At 35.7% G+C, this 19,468-nt stretch overlaps 1 protein-coding gene and 1 pseudogene across 1 annotated transcript in view; both read left to right on the top strand.

The window, feature by feature from the left end:
- The window catches only part of ADAMTS3 (ADAM metallopeptidase with thrombospondin type 1 motif 3), a 229,759-nt gene that overhangs the window by 177,100 nt on the left and 33,191 nt on the right, over positions 1–19,468 (top strand). Inside the window, exons 6-11 of the mRNA XM_006917296.3 lie at positions 12,850–12,933; positions 14,810–14,966; positions 15,699–15,804; positions 16,376–16,519; positions 17,155–17,287; positions 19,260–19,373. Coding sequence (XP_006917358.1) covers positions 12,850–12,933; positions 14,810–14,966; positions 15,699–15,804; positions 16,376–16,519; positions 17,155–17,287; positions 19,260–19,373 — 738 coding nt within the window. The remainder of the gene's footprint in view (positions 1–12,849; positions 12,934–14,809; positions 14,967–15,698; positions 15,805–16,375; positions 16,520–17,154; positions 17,288–19,259; positions 19,374–19,468) is intronic.
- On the top strand, positions 3,845–3,963 carry LOC112484211 (annotated as a pseudogene).

Below are 19,468 nucleotides of genomic sequence, written 5' to 3'. Positions count from 1 at the left end.
AGAGTGATCTAGTCTGATGGATCATAAACTACAAAAGTCCTGAGTCAAGAAAGAGCTACTGAGTCAGGAGTATTGTTTTTAAGCCCAATGAGTAATTTTGATGAACTCCCCTAGTTAGAAATCACTAGTGGAACACTAAAGGACAAGAGCTGAGAAAAGAGAATGGGAGTAAGTTTTGAAAATAAAGAAATAGAAATGAAATTTCTTAGAGTAAAAACTATAAGTAATTAGACTATTCTGGAAATTTCTTCAACAGTTTTTCTTTGTATTTTGATATTCAAACCATGTTAGCAGAAGTTTGCTATTAGATTGTTATTGGAGCTTAGATGTCTGTGTTGTGTGATTCTGTTGTTTGGTCCTTGGTTCCCCAGTGAAAGATTTGCATGGAGGTCCGACTCTTGAAGAAAGAGAGAGCAAGCAGAGAAGTAGCAAGTAGAAGCGATTTATTGTGTAAGCCGAGTGCACTTGGGAGAAAGTCCAAGAGGGGAGCTCAACAGAGAATTGAGTACCCTGAGAAGATGGGGTCAGGGATATAAGGGCAGGGGGGTTTCTTTGTTTTCCTTCTGTCCCTCTCACCTCAAATGACATGAATTCCCTGTGCCTCCCTCTGAACCTTCCCACTCCTAGCCCTGGAAAATGAGGGAGTCACCCGAAGCTGTCAGATATCTTATTTTTCTATTTAACGTTTGCCCATGGGAAAATGAGGGAGTCACTTGAAGCTATGGGATATCTTATTCGGTACATTTTACTGCTAAACCAGTCTTTAACCCTTCATTGTCCTTCTCCCTCCGGCTAATATCTACCTATCTACCTACCCAATCAATGTGAGCTGCTGTGAAGGTTAGCTTACTGAACTCTGAGCATTCTAGGCAGGTAACAGCTTTTTCCCATTCTGAGTATAGTTGGATTTTTTGTTTGTTTTGTCTTTTGTTAATTACTACTTCATGAGTTTTCTTACCCTCAGACTGTCTCTTTTCTTTGGAATATCTTAGCTGCTGCAGGGGAAAATATGGACCTTGCTAAGAGGAAAACCAATGAAATGTAAAGGATAGGTGCCAGTTCTCATTCTCCCTTGATCTATGATAGAAAAGAATAGCTCCTGGCAATATTATGAAGGTAAAAGGAGGAAATATTGTAAAGAGTTTTAGGATAGTCTTGATTTATAATGATAAAAAGCGGAAGGTCACTAATGATCAAAAACAAAAGAAAGTAGAATTTCAAAGGATAATTCCATCATAAGAAATTTTCAACTTTTAAGTCTAATGTCCTATAATGCAAATAGGATTCATGAAGTTTCTTTTCAAGAAATCAGTTTAGGGAGATTAATTACAATAGAAGTCTTTGTTTTCTAATGTTTGGCTTTTCAGCCATTTTCTCTCTTTGTTTCAGGTAATTTAGGTAAAAGTTACCATTTATGTGTCCTAACAGAGGATCACACCTGAGAATTTAAGAACATTAAAGGTGGTCCTCTCTAACATTCTTCTTTTTGAAGATACAGGGATTGAAGGCTAATGTTAGGTTACTTACCTAGTGTCAGATACTTGGTTAATGCAAGGCCAGACTGATTTTGTCTGTTATCCCCATTTTAACTTCACTTTAACATTTATGTTAATAATCATTAGTACACAATTTTCAAAAATATATCTAAAGGAGACTTTATGATGTAAACTAAAAAATATATATGTGCTCATTAATGCTTTGGATTGACTACTCAAAAGAGTAACCTATAATGGAAACTAATTTGTAATATCATATTAACTTGCATGAATAAAGAATATGCTGCTGACCTTTTCTTTTTTAATTTTCTGACCCGCTCCATAATTATCAACTCAAACCTGAAAACTCTAATTAGTCAAAATAATATTTAGTAGTCAAATGTATGTGTAGTAGATAAGAACAAGGATTTTTAGAGTGTGGACTTATTGATGAATTTGAGGAAAAGCAAGAAGAATGTATTTGTGTCCGAAATAGTGCATACCATTAGAGAAATTCAAAGCTCACTTGACACTATCCCAGATTAAGAACCCTAATGTACAGCCAACTTAACTTAAAGTGGCTCCTAATAGCCAAATCTGAGATAATATGAGAAAAAATAAATAATAGTAAAGGATTATAATACATGCAATAAAAGAAATACTTCTGAGTTCATACTTATATAAATAGTTGACTATGTAGGTAAATGGGGGACAGTTCTTCCTTATAGTAGAATTCCAGTTAATAAATGTAGCATTTTGGAATGATAGATGTAGAAAATTGCTAATTGACAAAACTAAAGCAATAATTGTTGCAGGCAAGCATCAGTGAATGACAAAATTTGTGAATGAAAATATAATAAGTAGGATATATACATAGTCTAAAAGTATTTCCCCACAAAGGATTTATTAATCACAAAGGGAAAATTAGTAACTTTACACTAGTAAAAAGTGGCAGATAGCACCTTAACCATGGGGTCAGGTCATAGGAGGAGCTTGAATTCAGTTTTAAGTGGATTAAAGAAAAGCCATTGAAGGCCTTTTTCTGTGTTGTAAGAAATAGATTGGAGAGATTTAAGAACAATGAAGACAGACAAACAGAAAATTAATTGTAGAAGTTTAGGGAAGAGACGATGGTGATTACAATAACAAGGGAGTATTTATGGTAGAATCAATAGAATTTGCCAGTGCATAAAGAGCGGGAGCTGAGGGAATGGGACGAATCCACTGTGATTTATACTTTTCTGGCTTGAATAGTGATGGATGATGGTGCCATTTATGGACATGGTGTGATCTATGAAAAAACAAAACAGACTGTGTGGAATGAAGGTTAGTGATGAAATCTTTGAAGGTGTTCAGAATCATCTAGTTTTAGGTCTAGATTCAAAGAATGATTTAATGTTGTTAAGGCTATGTGACTACCAACTAATATTTTGCCTTTGCTGTCTGTCTGGTCCTGTGCTAAATACTTTACATGAATTATATAATATTCCACAACCCTGAAATATGTTAATTTCCAGTCCCAGTTTATGGATGAGGAGATTGAGATTTAGAGAAGTTAGGCAGCTTTCCCAGAATCCAACAGCTAATAGATGGCATAGCCAAGACTTGAGTCCACATCTCTCTGCCTTCAGAGCCCAGTGCTTGTCCTCCCTAAGTTTTACTGCTTCTTGTATATCCCTTGCCAAATAAAACTCTGATGTCTTTCCTTTACCGTTTCTGTGTCTTGTGAGAATACCATTCAAGTTATTGAAATAAGAATTCAGTTACATGCCTGATTGAATTAAAGCAGCTAGCAATCCAGTTTAAAATTCTAACAGAGCGGTGAAGCAGATTTTGTGGTTTAGAGGGTGGATTGTTTTCTTTCAATTGTGCCAGATGTTCCCTGTCACCAACACTTTGCTGCCTGTGGCAGTTATCCTTGTCATTCGCTAAGATTTATGAAATTTTTAATGCCCTGCAGAGAATTGAGTCTATGCCTTAATCTTCAGGATTTACCAAGTGAAAAGAAAACAGTTGATTTAAAAGGATGCCTCCTAGTATGAAAAACAATCTTATACTTCTAAGTAATCATTAATAATTAAGGAAGAAATCATCAATTCTTTTTTATATTGACATTGACTACTGTTCATTATGATGGATAATGAACTAATAGCAGCATAGTTATGTTATCTGGATGTGGCAGGTTTTCCTATCTAAGATTTTTAAAAGAAAATTTGTACTCACAGAAGTACTCTGGTCCTAACAAAGCACTAATGGACTTATTCAAGAGTTAGCAAATACGGGACATGGTTCCATAGTGCAGAAGTTAGCATGTCTGCTTTACATGCAGAAGGTCCTGAGTTCGTGCCCCAGTGGAGCCAGAGTCCATGGTCTATGGCCATGCCACCCTGAACAACCCCATTCCTGTCTGATCTCAGAAGCTAAGCAGGGTCAGGCCTGGTTAGTACTTAGATGGGAGACCACCTAGGAAGACCAGGTGCAGTAGGCATTAAAAAAAAAAAAAAAAAGAGCAAATATGTGTGGTTACTGGTTACTTAGTGATCATTACATCTCAACACTGCTTTTGACTTCTTAACTAATGTTTCTGAAAATGTTGAATAACTGCAAGACAGATTTATCTGGGGAGTATATGTTTAGGCAACCTAAGCAAATCATGCAGTGGGTTTCTATCTTGGGTCATTGTCTTCGATCCATTTCTTAGATTTGAATTCACACTGTCCTCTTGTCACTAATTCACCTAGCATACAGATCCTCTTGTAGACCAAGTTCTGTTAGATTCTAGAGAGGTAAAAAATTAATAAAATTTAGCTCTTTTCCATAAGGAGCTAATTCTAGCAGGTGAAATAAACAAATCAACAAATAACAATAATAAAAAGTGATAGTTTCTTCAAAAGATTCAGCTGCAAAGTATTATGTAAACATTAATTGAAAAGGAGGGGATATGGTTTAGCAAATAATTCCAGTGGCAGATGGAGTCTTCATAGAGGATATGTCATTTTAGTTGGACTTTAGAGAATAAATGGGCATTTCTCTGCTAGGAAAAGAGAAGATGGGACTTGGAAGATGGAGAACAGATTGTAAAAAGATACTAAAAGTGGTAGCTCTTTGGAGCCACTGGAGTTGTACCTGTAAGTGAAACTGAGGGGCATTTAGTGGAGAATGTAGAAGATGAGGCTGGATAGAGCAGCTGGGGCTGTAGAAAAACATGTGCCATTCTAAACAGTTTGATTTTTACCTTGCTAATGAAGAGTCATAAAGTGTTTTAAAGAAGATGAGTAACTTGATCAGTCTATATTTTAGAAAGAGAATCCTAGATTTATTACAATGATCTGGAGGAAGAGACTCTGTTAGAAACTGTGCTGTGAACATAGACACATAATATTTATGTGCCAGAATTAGAGGACAAACCAGATTCTGTCTGGCTCCAAACTCCTTGTGGTTTACACAACCCCTCCCTGCCTCAGCAAACTATCTTACTTTCCCCAATGTGGATTGAATTTACCGGGTCAGAGTCAAATTAGAGTAAGCACAAGTCAGTTCAGCCACCCCGCATATAAACATGCACAACCTTCCCTCGAATGTCCTGGACCAGTCATTCTAAAGGGCATTCTCACATCACAGATTACATTAACATAACACGACATCCACACAGTGTTGCTGCCTCAGAGGTCTCTCTGATTTTTACTGTATGTAGCACCTCAGTTTTCTCTTTCCCCTTTGATTCTTCAGACCCAGATTTCTTTCCTGACATTCACTCATTTTTCCTTTTTTTATGCTAAAATTAATCTGACTGACCTTATCCTTCCCAGTTTCATTCCATTCTTCCTTTTTCCCAGGGCCCTAAAACACAGAAAGCTTTTTAGTTTGCTGGGGAAATCATTTTTTCCATTCTTGAAGGTTAATCAGTTCTACCTGTGCTTTTGGTATACTTCTGCTGTTCCAAAGGCCAGAAGAGTTTGTAAGGCCTTGTAGCCAAATTGCCTGCTCTTGATCCACCCAAACTAACTTTGATGCATAAGTGAGGTAAAATCATAATTAACATAAAAGCACAGACTCATGCTTATTGAAAACAATCATTTAATTCTTATAATCTGCCCTCCTGGAGAACTACTGAAATGGGCCCTAATTCCCCAAATGCTAAAGTTTTAGCAAGCTATTGCAGCAGTCCAACTGAGTTGGATAGGTGCTGAGCTGCTGGATGTGAGGCAGGTAGGAAGGATAGGTTTAAGAAATTTCCATGGGACTTGGTAATAGATTGACTATAATACTTGAAGAAGAGGAAGAAATCGAGGGTCATTTAGTCTTCAACTGTGATAGAATATTCAAAAGAGAATAGATTTTAGGGAGAAGACGAGTACACTCTGAGATATATAGTTATTTATATTTCCAAATAGATTTGTTTGTTACTAGAATTGAACAGATAGCTTTGGTGTATGAGAGGTGAATTGCTTTTAGATATATAAACATTTGGAATTAATCAGCCTATAGGTAGTGGTTGAAGAAACAGCAGCAGATGGAACTTTTCAGGGAATGTATGTGAGAAGAGAAGAGAAGAGAATCAAAAACAAAACTTTAAGATACACTGACATACATGTGCAGATTAGGCAAAACAAGATAAGCTCAAATTGCTTAAAAAATACAGAATTATATTATTGAAGAATATAGTGGTAAACAGTATTAAATGCCACAAAACATAGGCAGGTCACTTTTTACAATGAAGGACATTTTTTGATAATATTAATAAAAGGAAAAGGAATATCGAGAAAGGGAGAGATTGAATAAGAAAAACAAAGTTGATTTTTTTGAGCGAATGTCTTTAAGGAAGTGAGAAAGAGCCTTAGAAGAAAGTAGACACTTAGCAATTCCACTGTGACAGAAAGAAAAAGACAGGCAAGGTAGCTGTGAAGAAAAACAGCAGTTGGCGTCGCATAGGCTTATTTGACTTTTGGCTGTGCTAATTATTTGAGGGGAAAATCATAGACATTCTCTAAGTCTCAGTCTCTTGCTAAAGTGGTGATAGGATGTAAATTTTCATGATAATGTAGTGGAGCTTGTACACTTGCTCTTTCCTTTGCCTCAGTTGATCGTTCTTCAGTTAGGCACAGACCACCTCCTTCCTGTCCATGCATCTCCGTGCTCTGACTGCTCAGCCTCAGGTAACTTCTTTCTCAACCTCTTGGCCTCTATCTCGTCACTTGGATTTATTTATTTCATAGCACCTGTTTCCCTCTGAAATGACCTTGTCCACATGTCTTTTTGTGTTTATTTCTTTTTGCCTGTTAGAATATATTCATGGTAAGAACAGACTCAAACTCATTTACTATTCAGTTTCTCACCCCTAGGACAATTGAGTACACAGCACCTGTTCAGTAAATATTTGATAAGACTATTCATTAAAAGTACTTATTTGTCTGAGATTGGGGGTGAGGGAAGAAGAGTTGGCAGGTTGGAAGACAGCTACCTACTCTGAGTAAATGGAATATAGAGTACAGGGCTGAAAATCCAAGTTAAGTATGTGTTTGGAACTTTTAGATCTACAAGAGATAGTTGTGGATAGAGTTACATTTTTCCCAATTTATTTCAGAATTATTTATTCTTCCAGCCAAAATCTCCTAGATTATCCTATTACTTGTTTGCCTTCAGTTAATCAAAAGTCTTTCTTTAAAAAAAATCATATACATATACCATTTATTTGTTTTTGTGTGAATAACTATACTAATGATGGCTAACAATTTTCATTTTCATATTTGCAGGAACAAGTCAACATTAAGGACTATACATATATGAGCTCATTTATTCTTCTCAACAATCTTATAAGGACAGAACTATAATTATCCCATTTTTACAGATGAAAAACTGAGGCACAGAGACAAGTAACATGCCCACAGTTACACAGCTAAGATCAAACCCAGGCAGTCTGGCTACAGAGCCCATGCTCTTAACCACTAAGCTATACTGCCACTCAAGACCTAATCCACTCATCTGAGAGAAAAACGAATGTTGCTTTGTTGACGCCAGACAAAGCTGTTCATCAGCTAGTCAGACAAAGCAGGTCAGATTGTCCTGCCAGGGAAATGTCCTTGGAGAAATTGTCCTGTCCGGGAACAAACCTGGAAGGAATTTTCTTTTCAAGGAAAAGAATACTCGACTTGATTTTACTTTTTTCCCCCTTCACATCATTGGTAACCCCTTTCAATTTAATAGCATCTGAAAATTGAATTAATGTTCTGTTTACTCCTTTCAGGTAATTTAATAAAGACTCTGGGCTCAACCTTAAACACCTCACAGAAAATCTACCCATGCCCTAATAGATTGGCTCACATGATGAAAGGATAGTCAGTTTTTCACAGACTTTGATATGTCTTTTGTAGTGTCAGATATGTGACTTCTTAGAATCTTTATGCCTAATGTTTTTCTTACAATCTAAAACACTGGTTATAAATTTCAGCTCTATCTTTTCAAGTCTTACTCAGGTTTTCCAGTGATCAGCTCTTAGCTCCTCTTTATTTTTTCTCAATATTTTTTTTAGAATACATTATATGATAATCAAGAAATTCTCAGTTATAGTAAATTGAATCTAATTCCTTATTTCCTTAAAATTTACATGAGGGAATGTTATGAAAAGAAAGTAAATTTTTAAGTTCTCTTTATCAATATGATTTTACTCTAGTTTCTTAAACTCAGGGGTAGCAAATCACTATTGATTATTCTAAAACCAGATCTTTTGTGCATAACGACAGTGCTGTGTCCTGCAGGTCTGTGGAAGTGTAGCAATATGCTGAAAATTACTGACTCTGGAGTCAGACTGCCTAGACATTCATTTTTTGCTGTGTGTGCTAATTGACTTTGGGCAAGTCACTTAACTTCTCTGGGCCTCAATTTTTCTTTTTTGGTGTGTGAGGGGCTCAATTTCTTTAAATATATAATGGAGATAATATCTCTAAAGTCATTGCAAGGATTACTTGAATTAAGATTTAGAACAGTATGTGGAAGCCAAAAAGCTATATGTAATATTAGCTGTTGTTTTTGTTTGTTGTTGATGTTTTTACTAAGGAAAAAATTACTTTCCTTGTCACTAAGAGTTGTAAAAATGTTTTCTAAACAAATATTATTTTAGTTCATCTTGACAGATTCGAATGGTTAATTCAGTATGACATGCTTTTAGTTTTTTCTTTATATCACTTATTGACCGTTAAATTTGTGATTTAAAGCTAAGTCAAGGGAGTGTTTCTTTATGCCTTTTATATAAAGTTTTAATCAGGTGACACTGAAAAACAATTAAATAAAGATGTCTTCAGTATTTTTCTTTGCTTTTAAGAGTCATAAATAAAGCGATCAAAATTCACAATGCCTTCCTCAGGTTAAAATATCTTTAAATTCTTATTTAATGTTAGAGAAGTTATTTTGTTTATATATAAATATAAGAAAAGGCAGACACACCCACTAGTGTGTCAGTACATTCAGGTGTATTAAGCAGCCTGTCCCTTCCCCCCTCTAAAGTGTACGTACTGCCATCTGCTGGAAAGAGCTTTTGCACATTTAGACAATACTCTTGAAAAAATTAGTTTCATTTTTTTTTTTGATAGGTTAAACTACATCTTTCATTCAACTGAAATTAAACACATTTCAAGCATGAGTCTTGACGTTTCTTTCAGTGAAAACTAAGAGCAGTCAGTTGGGTTTTCGTGGGCGGGGGGGGGCGTATTTTTGTTTGTTTGTTTGTTTTTGCTCTTTTCAAGTAGATTATGAAAATACATCCATAAATCTTTAAAAACTTTTGGCATGGGTAGGTGGAAGAGTGCTAAAGTACTTTATATTATGCTGAGGGTAAGCTGTGGCATTTTGCTTGTTTTGAACAACCTGTGAGGTAGGCAAAGCAAGTGTAATTACAGTTTGCCAGTGAGAAAACATGCTTAGAGAGGTTAAGTGACAAGCATGAGGTTACTCAGTTTATCGGTCGCATAGCTGGGACTGAATCGAGGTCTTTTAATAGCTAATCCTGTGATACTAATTATTTCTTCAACTCTTATCATAGCCTATGTGTCTTAGAGTATACAAATATTGATTCCTATTATTGATAAGGCCTGGTAAGATGAAAAGCCACCAAATTATTAAGTACATTTTAAAAGTGAATAATGTATAGGAAGCAACTTTTTAAACCTTGAAGGGCAAAACCATAAGTGATATCCAGTGCTTTGCACAATACAGACACTTAATATTTGTTGATTTGCCATATTGAAAGACTACTTTCTGGTGTGTGTAAATATTAGTGCCTTATATTTGATTATTCTTACCCATGATAATTTGGGTATACCCTGTGACAATTCACAAATGTGTGCTGACTCTGGACATTTCCTAACTAATTTTGATTTCCACCAGAGCACTCTATTATCTAATTAGTCTGGCATAATAGTGACTTTCGTTAAATAAAATTTTTCTTTTGGCAAATGGTAAATTTGGCTTTCAGAAAGTATCCTTTAATTCCATCATTTTACAATATAATATTGCTATGAAATAGATGAAATATATTTGTGTAATATTGCCATTGAGAACATGAGTTTTGTCCATTATTCTTTCTTGGCACTGTACTTATTTTAAAATTCAAGTACACAGGAATATTCTAATTTAGGGTGATTATATGTACATTATACTAACTCAGATACCACAAGCCATTTGCCATTACCACCACTTTCTGATAACTTCATGATTCTAAGATTTCCTGATATAGGGGTTTACGATGACATTTAAAAGATAGTTGTCACTGCTATTCTGCAATGGCTCTAAGTGCCTCTCTCCCCTCCATCACCTTTTCTCCAGAAATTAATTCACTTTTTTTAAAACCTGACTACTTTAGTTTTAATTTTTATTGTTCTCATATTTTGTGTATTTACTAACATTGCTTTCAACCTTTTTTGCTTTTTATATTGAATGCATTTACATTTCAATTACATTAAGCAAAGTACATATCGAGTGAAGCCCTGCTGCCGATTCAAAATAGCTGTTGTACAAGAAGTCTCGAAGTATCCATGAATCTCTGGGTGAATGTTAGTGACAGGCATGGCTTCAGACTTTTTACTTTTATTGCAACTATAATGTTAGGAATTTCTTATCAGCTAATTAATGCAGAAGAGGCGGGGAGAGTCCGTCTTCAATTAGGCAGTAAGATAAGAGCATTTGCCCATGACCAGAAAAGGTCATAAGAAGTTCACAACTTTTTGCCCAGCACTTAATTTTTCTTATATTGACCAGAATTCCACCCCTTTAATAATGTGAACCCATGGTTTTTTAGTTTTATTTTCTGTAGCTATACAGGGTAAATCAAATCCCTTTTCCATATGGTGGCTACTAAGTCTTCTTTGTAGGTGTTTCTTTTCTACTTCCCACACTCTAATGTTCTTTAATGTCCTTCCCTCCCCTTCACTAGAATTTTTTGAGAATTTACTTGCATGAATTAAATATTTTTATTCTTACCCTAACCCTGTGAGATAGTGTTCTTAATATGTCCATTTGATTGAGGATCAGAAAGATGAAGACCACACAAGCAATGAGGGGTTGAACCACGATGTCCACTGAGACTATTGGTGTCTGGTGTCAGGCTCTTAGCCACTGTGTATCCCCAGTCATTTTTTATGTGACATATTCTCTAAGTTCCTAGCTCTTTGTTCTTCTCTGGATACATTTGTGTTTGTCAACACCTCTCTTGTATTATTTGACTACACAGACAAAAGGAACCCAATACTTCAGGTGTGATCTGGCCTATTAGTGGGACAGCTTGGGGATGAGCTACCTGCCTGCACACCTGATTGCAGTTTGTTTGTTTTTTGTTTGTATGTTTTTCCAATCCTTGGCCCATTTTGAACAGGTATTAAATGGATCTTACTATTCTATGCTTGTGTGTATATTTGTAAATGAATGTGTGTATATATACATGCATTTCCCCATTTAAAAGGACTCTATATCTACACTTTGTCATCTTTCATATATATATGAACTTCATCTGATCTTTTATCTTCATCTTAGCTATTCTTCCCTTTTTTCGTTCCACCTACAAATTCAGTCAGTGTGCTTTAGTCTACATTTAAGGCTTGATTTTTAAAGGTGTTCTGTTTAGTCCCAATATATTCTTGAAACATTTTATTTGAGATATTTTGGTCTGTATCTTGATCTGTGCAGCATTTTCAATTTTATGATTCATGAATTTCTTTTATTTTTTTTAGAGCATTTTATCATTCTTGAGTTATATTTCTTTTTAACACCTCTCTCTATGAGATTATGTCTATCTTTTCTCTATAGCTTTTAAATTTGCTGTGTTCACTATCCAGTCCTCCTGGATCTCAAATTGAATTGCACTTTCTCTTTTAGTTGTTTTAACAAATGTTGGGTCCCTGTTCTCAGGAACAGCTAACTTTTTAATCTAGCCAGATAACCCCACCTTTCTCACTCCTGCTGGCACTTGCGAACTTACTAAGCATTCTTTATTGACACTAATTTTGTATTAGCTTGATCAGAAAATACAATGACAGTCCACTATAGAGTCATATCTGCTAATAACTAACTGTATGTTTTTGCACACTGGTTAATTTCTAGTCTTCATGTTCATCATATTTATAAAACTGTATTATACTCACCTCTGAGATTGCTTAAATTCTAATATCTATGATTTTACAATATATAAAATCACTTTAGAAATTTCAACCTAATTTTAAAAATTAAATAAAAAGGAGTGACTCAACTTTGCTCTTCTGCTCTATATCTGAGAGGGACATTCATCTGGTATGCACCCATACATTCACAATAATTCAAATATTGAAGGACTTCTATTTTGCAGGACTCTAAGTATCCATTGCCCCAGCTATCCCACTGCCAAGGGGGACACTGAGAAGACCCCACTCCTGCACACTGGGTTCACTTCCATGGTCTCCTCCAACCAGACGTACTACCCCTGGTAGTGACATGGGCATCCTAGCAGGCAAATGCCTGCTGTCTGTTTCCCTCTACATGGTTGCAGCCACTCAAAGCTAGCAGACATTACGCTAGAGTCACCCTCTTGTGGTTGCTTTTGGTAAATGTTATATGTGGATTATAGCACACATGGACTCTTTTCTTACACTACAGTAGTTTAATGAAGCCCTTTTAAAGCATATTCTCTATGTTCATGATACTCTGGAGTTTACAAAATCAGTAAATCATGTATTCGACAATTATTCCAAAGCTAACAGTAAGTAATTTCATTTCAGAGTTCAGCTTAAACTAATTTTTTTTTGAAAAAGTGTTTTGACTTCAGCGCTTGTGATTACATGGCTGATCCATTAATTGTTACTCATTTTACGAAATCCTTTGTGTTGCCTTTGGTAATTATCTGCTTCATTTCTAGGTGAATGAAATTTACCATGATGAATCCCTAGGAGTGCATATAAATGTGGTCCTGGTACGCATGATCATGCTGGGTTATGCAAAGGTAAACTGGCTTAAAATATGCAAGCTATAGAAAGTAAGGACTGGGTTAAAAAACAGAAGATTAAATTGCTGAAACTGCAGCTAACAAGTGACATAGATATGTATCACATTAACCCGGGTTGCTCTGAACCCAAGAGAAACTGCCACAATGAGTGGAGATCTCCAAGTTTGTGCAGATGATGAATGATCCTTGTGCTGGTACCATTTACTTTGTTTGCCTCTGTGTTGTAGATCATAATTTTGACTTCAGGCATGACTATAAGTGAAAACAAATGGATGCCATTATAAGGAAAAAGAATTTCCTTAGTCTGTCATTATTATTAAATTTATGATTCGTTTATTCATTCAGAACATCTACATTGAGTGCCTATTATGTGTCAGGTACTTTCTAGGTGCTTCAAATATATCAGCAAAGGAAAATAACAAAGATCCTTGCCCTCTCATGATTTGTTAAAAACAATAATTTACATGTATATACTTCCACTTAAAAATGAAGCATCCAGTGAATATTTTAATTTAAAAGAGTTTTAGTTCTTTGAAAATTAAAAGTTGGATCAAAATGCACACAGTAGACATTTCATGTAATGTAATTAACTTTGGCTTTCAAATGGCACTAGATGTGTCCCTGTCCTTGGATATAATGAAAAGGATGGAATGGTTTCTCACTTTGAGGAGAAAACATAGGGGAAGTGACTAACTTGGCAATTTTTTTGATGTTTAAAATTATATGGCCTCTTTCCATAATTAAATTCTCCTGGTTATGAAATACTAATGAAATTATATATTTGGAAAAATGCACATGTTTGCATTTCATTATGTATTTAACATCCACTATCATTTTCTGATGAGAGGGTGTCATTGATCTTTGTCTCATTAACTTGACCAACCAACTTTGTGTCACTAACACTGAGTACAAGTCAGCTCCAGCCAGAGATGTCAACGGCCTTCAATTGGTTGTTAAATCATTTGTTTGTAGAAGTATGTGATCAGTATATAACAAACCAAGCTAATTTTATTAAGAATGTAAACACTGATAATAACATTTGCTGAAATATAACAAAACTCTTAGTCTGTCAGCCAAGTAGGGACTAATTTGGGATTGCAAGTTGAATTTCTCATTCCATCGGAACTACTCTGGGAAGTGTGGCTCCTGGGTTCTTGAAGGATGGACCCTTTCCCTCTGAACTTTTACCTCCTGACCATAATGTGATAGTAGCAACATTCCAAGGAACTTCAATCCATTTATTGAAACTACAAGATAAGTGTACACCCCTCTTTATTGCTGTGACATTAAAAGGAAGTTGTTTTATTCAGTATGAGGTTTATATAATTTTACCACTCCTCATAAACAAAGGTTGGACTAGTTTTGCCAGCTCATTGAAGAACTTATATTGTTCCTATATGTTGATTAATTCTTGACCGCCACCGCGCCCCCCCCTCCCCACAAAAAAAACACAGCTAACGATCTTTTACTTTAACAGCTCAGGATAAGTCTTATGCCAGAACTTTTCTCTCTATTTTTAATTCTTAATATATTATGAAACTAAAAATCTAAGCTGAATTAGAAAATATTTAGACTACTAGAATTCTTAACCAAATCACTGACATTGAGTTGCCTCACAATAACAAATCTCACCATCACATATTCCCATAAATGGTATCAGTCACCTTTCACACAGGTAATATTATCATAAAGATATCCTTCGTGGACATTTAAAACTCCCAATGGAAAGTAGGTATCTAAACAAGCCCCAAATAATAATATTGAACTACTATTATTTAAAAACTGTAATCCCAAATGTTGACTTCAGAGAAAGTTATTAAGGAAGCTTTTGGGAAAATGTTATGTATGCATTCAATATATTGTTCCCTCTCAGTCCATCAGCCTCATAGAAAGGGGAAACCCATCCAGAAGCTTGGAGAATGTGTGTCGCTGGGCTTGCCAACAACAAAAATCTGATCCCAACCATGCTGAACACCATGATCATGCAATTTTCTTAACCAGGCAAGACTTTGGACCTGCTGGAATGCAAGGTATTTCCATTAATATGTAGAAGAAAAACTTAAGGGCATGATTTTTCAAAAGCAATCCCAAATCTGTTCAAATGTTCACATTTCTACCACCACTTTCCACCATGCATCAGCCAAGCGTACATTTTCTATTGCTTCCAGTGACTTCTGTGGAATTCGCAATGTTAAATGCCACTTAAATGCTATAATAAATTATAATTGCCTTTAAAATAATGATTATGCACTTGGGGTATGGAGGGGATGCTGTAAAATGCAGTGTGATTCCCACTAAGTGTTTGGAATGGGAAAAGAGATGCCATGAGACATGACTGCTGCCAATGAGCATTCTTCCAAAGTCAGCTTACATTTATCTAATAAATTCTGATGTAGGCTTTGGAAAAAAGTAGACTGATGATTTTCTTTTCAATGTCGATGGAATTTCTGGCTCCCTTCATTGGTATTATGATACGAAGGACCATTCACTAAAACACGAAGACAAGGCTTAGTTGGTGGGCAGAACAGAATGGTAACCCGGGCAGTTCCTTCCCTTAGGAAGGGAGAAAATGCGGACCCAATGAATCTTTTTAGAGACCGTTACCTGTGGTTTTCCCAAGAGAATGTGGCACAATGCTAGCAGCGAAACAATACTGTCTCTGTTTCCTGAAAGGCGTTTTTCTTCCTAGGCAAAGATCCAGTAGTAATTCTTAATGGGTTTTCTCATAAAATGAAAATAAAAGTAATTGTTATTCTCTACAGGATATGCTCCAGTCACAGGCATGTGTCATCCAGTGAGAAGTTGTACCCTGAATCATGAGGATGGTTTTTCATCTGCTTTTGTAGTAGCCCATGAAACTGGCCATGTGTAAGTCACTGTTGACAGCTATAAAGGGCGGGGGGGGAAGTCTTTTCTTTACTTCTTCTCTCAGTATTGTTAATGTTTTGGGCAGAGTGCATGCCAGCATGCAGCTCTCGGCCCTTGCCAAGTGTGAGGAGCTGAAAACAGAGAAGAGGTCATGCACTGAAACTGAATGAATGACTGGCTTGCAGAGACACCCCTGCATTTTTCATAGCTATAGAATAAGAAAGGCATTTCTGTCATATTTTTCTCTTATTTCACAATATCTGTAACTCCTCCACAAAAGCCATGTTAACTTAAAAAATACACATTTCCCTGTACAGTAAGTCCTTACTTAATGTCGTCAATAGGTTCTGCAGCTTTAAGCAAAACAGCATATAATGAAAGCAATTTTACCATAGGCTGATTGATATAAACAAGAGTTAAGTTCCTGCAGCATCTCATCAATGTTACAAGGAAATGACATAGAACAAAATGATGTTGTTCGAGGGCCTGCTGTACTTATTTTTAAAGCATGAATAAAGCAAAATCCAGGGCCTTTATATTCTTACCAGTGAGGTATCACTTTGTGTTCTAGGTTGGGAATGGAGCATGATGGACAAGGCAACAGGTGCGGTGATGAAACTGCCATGGGAAGTGTCATGGCTCCCTTGGTGCAAGCGGCATTTCATCGTTACCACTGGTCCCGATGCAGTGGCCAAGAATTGAAAAGATACATTCAGTATGTTCCTTTCTGCATGTCATGAGAGCGTTTATGTCATAACAGAAATACAGACCTGAAACTGCCTCTTAGAACCTTGATCATAACAAAACTCCCAGTAAAAGAAAATTTAAAAAATAAACGTTTTCTTGTGACTCAGCTTTTGACACAATGGTCCCATAATGTAATCACAGTATTTTAAGCCATAAACCTAGAATTTAAGTGATTTTTTTAAACTACGGTTTCTTTTTAGTAAATTCTTTATGGAATCTTTGACTAATGGTCAGATTCGAGTTGAGGGTGTGGAAAGGATGCTTCTGCAATGCCTGCATAGTTTACCACCTATACCGTATAGCATGGTGTCAGCATTTGTTCTGCCATGCCATGTGGGAGTTCAGCTAGGGACACTAATAAAGCTGTCACAGTTCTACTGCATTCCTAAATCATGCTTGTCTTATTTTCCTGGAATGAATAAGGGCGAAGGATTTTTTTTTTAATGTAATTAAAACCAAAACCCTTAAAAATATACTTTTGTGGTCTTGCTCTATGATTCGATGAAATTCCAGAGTATGTAACTTAAGATTACTTTTTTGTTAGGAGATGATAAAAAAAAAAAAAAAAACATTTAACGACATGCACTATTGTTCTTCTTACAGTTCTTATGACTGTCTCCTTGATGACCCTTTTGAACATGATTGGCCCAAACTCCCGGAACTTCCTGGAATCAATTATTCTATGGATGAGCAATGTCGTTTTGACTTTGGAGTTGGTTATAAAATGTGCACTGCGGTATGTTACTCACAGTCAATTTAGATCTTGCTTCTTAAATCTATTTGTGTGGCTTCTGTTTGGTGAGCTTTACAGACTCACTGGTACAATTATAAGAATATCTACCAGTGATTTTGTGTTTACTATGTCACTATGTGCTAAAGTGCTTTAATATACTATCTTTTTAAATATACTATTTAATCCTGTGGCAGACTAGATGGCCGTTGGTATACTTTTACTTTACAGATGAAAAAGCCAAAACTTACAGATATTAAGCAATTGCTTAAGTCACACATCTGATAAATAGGGGAACTGGATATTGAAATCAGAGTTGTCCAGCTCCAAAACTTTATGCTCTGTTTGTTTTCTTGGTTTTTGTGACCTTCAGAGATGACTTTTAAGCCTTAGAAAGGTTGCTTTTCATTAGCTAGTTGGCCAGGATTCCATGCAGCTGTGGCCATAGAAAAGGGTTGCGCTGGTATCTCTTCATGTGGGAATCGCATGGGATAGCACGGAGATCAGGAATATGGGTTTCATAGTCAGACCAGTAGGTCGTCAGGGCTTGGATCTGACACATACTAGATATAGGACTTTGACCATCGTATTTAACCTCTCTGGCTTAGATTCCTCATGTGTAAAATGTGTATAATAATAGTATTTATCTCATAGACTTGATGTCAGGATTCAATTTGATAATGTAACTAAAGTGTTTAGCACAATGCAGACACATAATAAATGCTCGGTGGAATCTGGTAAAGCCAGTCTTCCACATAGCTATTCAGATTAGAGGTATGTTTCATTAAATTTCCACATTGAACTTCAGTAGTTCATTAAAAAGAAGAAGAAATGTTTTTTTATATGTTGGAGCATGCTTTATGGGTTAGAGCAAGAAAAATAAGTATTTAATGGTACAGAAAAGAAGTTGATCTGATGTTTGAAATCTTCCATATGCAGATATCTACAGCCATTTGGTCTGTCTGTAAACTATACATACATCGTCAGCTCCTAATTGCTCGCATTAATGTTTCGACCTGAGAATTCTAAAGCTTTGGGTCAATATTGTGGAAAAGTGTAATTTCTGCATTAAATAATAGGAATTAGAACAAAAAACACAGGTCCAAAATGAGTACCAATTAAGAAAAAGCTCTGACCATAAAGCCATACGTGGGTAATTACTGGTTGTAGGCAATGATATGTGGGTAAACTGGTGTTTGATCTATTTTTTAATCTATCTAAAAAATGGTAAGATGTTAGGAGAGCAGATGAATAAAGAGCGCACACAAAATGTATGCTTACACATACATTTGGATATTATAATGTGGTGTCTTAGGAAAACAAAAAGACATTCTTAAGTGAGGAAACCAGGACTCTAGTCTGGCTCTGTTACTGTCTTATTTGTAATCATAACTATAGCCTTGCCTCATAACCCATATTTCTCAGCCGTAGATTGTTGTGAAGCTCAAATATATGGAAAATATTTGTAAACTACATGAATGTATTGTAATAGTTTGTTATACCTAGACTGCATTATCTTACATAGAAACTTTGACAGGTATTTTCTGTTTTTAGTCAGCTCATTATGGACATTTTTATTATTTATATCTGACTAGTTCATAATGGGATAAAAAGAAGCTTGAGATGTGTAAAACCATTATGTTTTTACATTCAAAATGTTCATAACAATTACTCTTTTTAAAATTACAATATTGTCTATTCGAAAACCACAAAAGAGAAATAGCATGCAGAAATATTGCATCAATCGGACAATCTCAGATAAATCATTGTTTAACACTGTTTTAGAAAAGCAAAATTAAAGTAATCTGTACTTGGAATTTTTAGACAGTATTTTTTTTCTCAGCATGCTGAAACATTGACTATTAACTTGAAATTAAAATATCCAAGAAACGTGATGTGAAGAAACCGCATAGGAGATATTCTTGGTGCATGTCATATTATCTGTACTTCGTTGAGATTTTGATTCTCTCTCTTCTAGTTCCGAACCTTTGACCCATGCAAACAGCTGTGGTGTAGCCATCCAGATAACCCCTACTTTTGTAAGACTAAAAAGGGCCCCCCACTTGATGGGACTGAATGTGCTGCTGGAAAAGTGAGTTTTATCTCTTTGTACAATGAAGATTTAAGATATGTGGCATAATAGTCATCTTTAAAGTCTGGAAAATGATGAACATAGTTGTTTTGTCT

Source organism: Pteropus alecto, unplaced genomic scaffold (assembly GCF_000325575.1).
Source record: "Pteropus alecto unplaced genomic scaffold, ASM32557v1 scaffold237, whole genome shotgun sequence".
NCBI classification, from domain to species: Eukaryota; Metazoa; Chordata; class Mammalia; order Chiroptera; family Pteropodidae; genus Pteropus; species Pteropus alecto.
This window is presented reverse-complemented; position numbering and strand designations above follow the sequence as displayed.